Source organism: Limulus polyphemus, unplaced genomic scaffold (assembly GCF_000517525.1).
Source record: "Limulus polyphemus unplaced genomic scaffold, Limulus_polyphemus-2.1.2 Scaffold7915, whole genome shotgun sequence".
Classification (NCBI taxonomy): domain Eukaryota; kingdom Metazoa; phylum Arthropoda; class Merostomata; order Xiphosura; family Limulidae; genus Limulus; species Limulus polyphemus.
Genome location: NW_013673525.1, coordinates 30,036 through 32,184, shown reverse-complemented (window position 1 = coordinate 32,184; position 2,149 = coordinate 30,036). Strand labels below are relative to the sequence as shown.

Here is a 2,149-nt window from a genome sequence, read left to right as displayed (position 1 = left end):
TTTCCTGATATGTAAGTAGAATGTTCATTGTCTGAGATATTATAACCCGTTTAAACAACTAACATATTTTATTTGACTTATGTTATTTCATCATATGTAAGTAGAATGTTCATTGTTTGAGATATTATGACCCGTTTAAACAACTAACATCATCATTTCATCATATGTAAGTAGAATGTTCATTGTTTGAGATATTATAATACGTTTAAACAACTAACATATTTTACCTGATAGCTATCCGGTAGTGCTTCACTGCAAGGTCTACATCACCAAGATCTTTTTGGAGATTTGCGAAGTTGTAGTGGACCTTGGCATTCTGGGGAACCGACTCCAGTCCAGATCTTGAAGAAATTCTCAGTTAAGATTGCAGCACTGAATCACGAACTGTTTAAACCCATTAGTTTTATAACTATAGACTTCAACTAAACATCAGTTCCAATAAATTAAGGTTTTTATTTCACCAAAAATTCAACAGCAGTAAATCATAATTTGTTCATGTCAGAAGGATTATATACCGGCCAGTTTCCTGTTTTAAGCTGAATTATGATTTGTTCAGATTAGAGGGATTGTATGTAGACCATTATCCTATTTTAAGCTGAATTATGATTTGTTCAGATTAGAGGGCTTGTATGTGGACCATTATCCTGTTTTAAGCTGAATTATGATTTGTTCAGACTAGCGGGATTGTATGTGGACCATTATCCTGTTTTAAGCTGAATTACTCTTTGCTGAGGTGAAAATGGTTCTATATTGTCAGTTTCCTGTTTAGAATTAAACATAGAGTATTTACTGTGATTAACGTGTTTATAATAATGTTCATAGCTACCATTGAAACACTTTTCATTCATTTATCAACTATTCGATTTAGTACTGGCTGACTTATGTTTAATAACCACCTGAAAAGAGTTTCTCTCGATGACCATACTGTGTTCCTTCTCGCCGTCTTTAACATGAAGGTGGTCACAATAACCAGAGTCATGACTCTGCAACTCCAAGTGAACCTTGTGCTCTTCAGCTTCTGAAGCCCATGAACGATGAGAATGAAGAATCCAGCACTGAACCAAAGACAAAAGGGAACTTTGGTTGTAATACTCAGTAAAATATTTTATATAGGGTGTTTAATACTCATGCCAATAGAACATCTAATATAAACATATAATAAATGTTCAAACACAGACAAAAGAAAAGTTGATGGAACTAACGTGTCAAGATATTTTTACATGGTTTGTGATCCTCATGTCAGATGTATATATTATTGGACAAGGAATTAAGCGTTTATTGCGTTATTTGTATCCTATTTGGATCTGACATCTTCTCCAAAGGCTGTGTCTCTCTTATTACCAAGTGTTATCTTTACCTCCATGTGTTGATAATCCACTTGGATAACACGAGTCTTACTCTAACGAAAACGTTAGAACGTTAGCCTTACCTCGGTATGTATAGAACCCGCTCGGCCACCACGAACCCTACTGTCACGAGGAGATTGGAAGCCGGTAGAAAGGGAAGAACACAAGTGGCTAAGGCTATTGTTAACAACTTAGTTTCTCCACCCTAAAGAAGACAATAAAAACTGCACTTGAAATAATGAAACTCGAGAAAACATTTTGGTCTCTTTTTATCAAAGTTTGTTAGAATGCCATTTTTAAAGCTTTAATTGGTTGTCATATACCACTTATGGTGTTCTAAAAAATCGCATCATCATAGGATGATCATACAATTAGACGTCCTAAAAACTCTGGTGGCTGCACAGATCACGATGATGTTGGTAGTCAAACCCATCAACGGTCCGTCATACATTCTGGTGGCTGCACAGATCACGATGATGTTGGTAGTCAAACCCATCAACTCCCTGTCAAACATTCTGGTAGCTGCACAGATCATGATGATGTTAGTAGTCAAACCCATCAACGATCTGTCATACATTCTGATAGCTGCAAAGATCATGATGATGTTGGTAGTCAAACCCATCAACGGTCCGTCATACATTCTGGTAGCTGCACAGATCATGATGATGTTAGTAGTCAAATCCATCAACTCCCTGTCATACATTCTGGTAGCTGCACAGATCACGATGATGTTAGTAGTCAAATCCATCAACTCTGTCATACATTCTGGTAGCTGCACAGATCACGATGATGTTAGTAGTCAA

The 2,149-nt window shown here is 36.5% G+C and overlaps 1 protein-coding gene across 1 annotated transcript in view; it reads right to left on the bottom strand.

Annotated features, from left to right (window-relative positions):
• Nucleotides 1–227: 227 nt before the first annotated feature.
• Nucleotides 228–2,149, bottom strand: part of LOC111089929 (transmembrane and TPR repeat-containing protein 1-like) — a gene marked incomplete at its 3' end in the record, with an annotated part of 30,895 nt that continues 28,973 nt past the window's right edge. The window contains exons 6-8 of the mRNA XM_022403218.1: nucleotides 1,430–1,551; nucleotides 897–1,055; nucleotides 228–341 (exon numbers count right to left, since the gene is read on the bottom strand). Coding sequence (XP_022258926.1) covers nucleotides 228–341; nucleotides 897–1,055; nucleotides 1,430–1,551 — 395 coding nt within the window. The remainder of the gene's footprint in view (nucleotides 342–896; nucleotides 1,056–1,429; nucleotides 1,552–2,149) is intronic.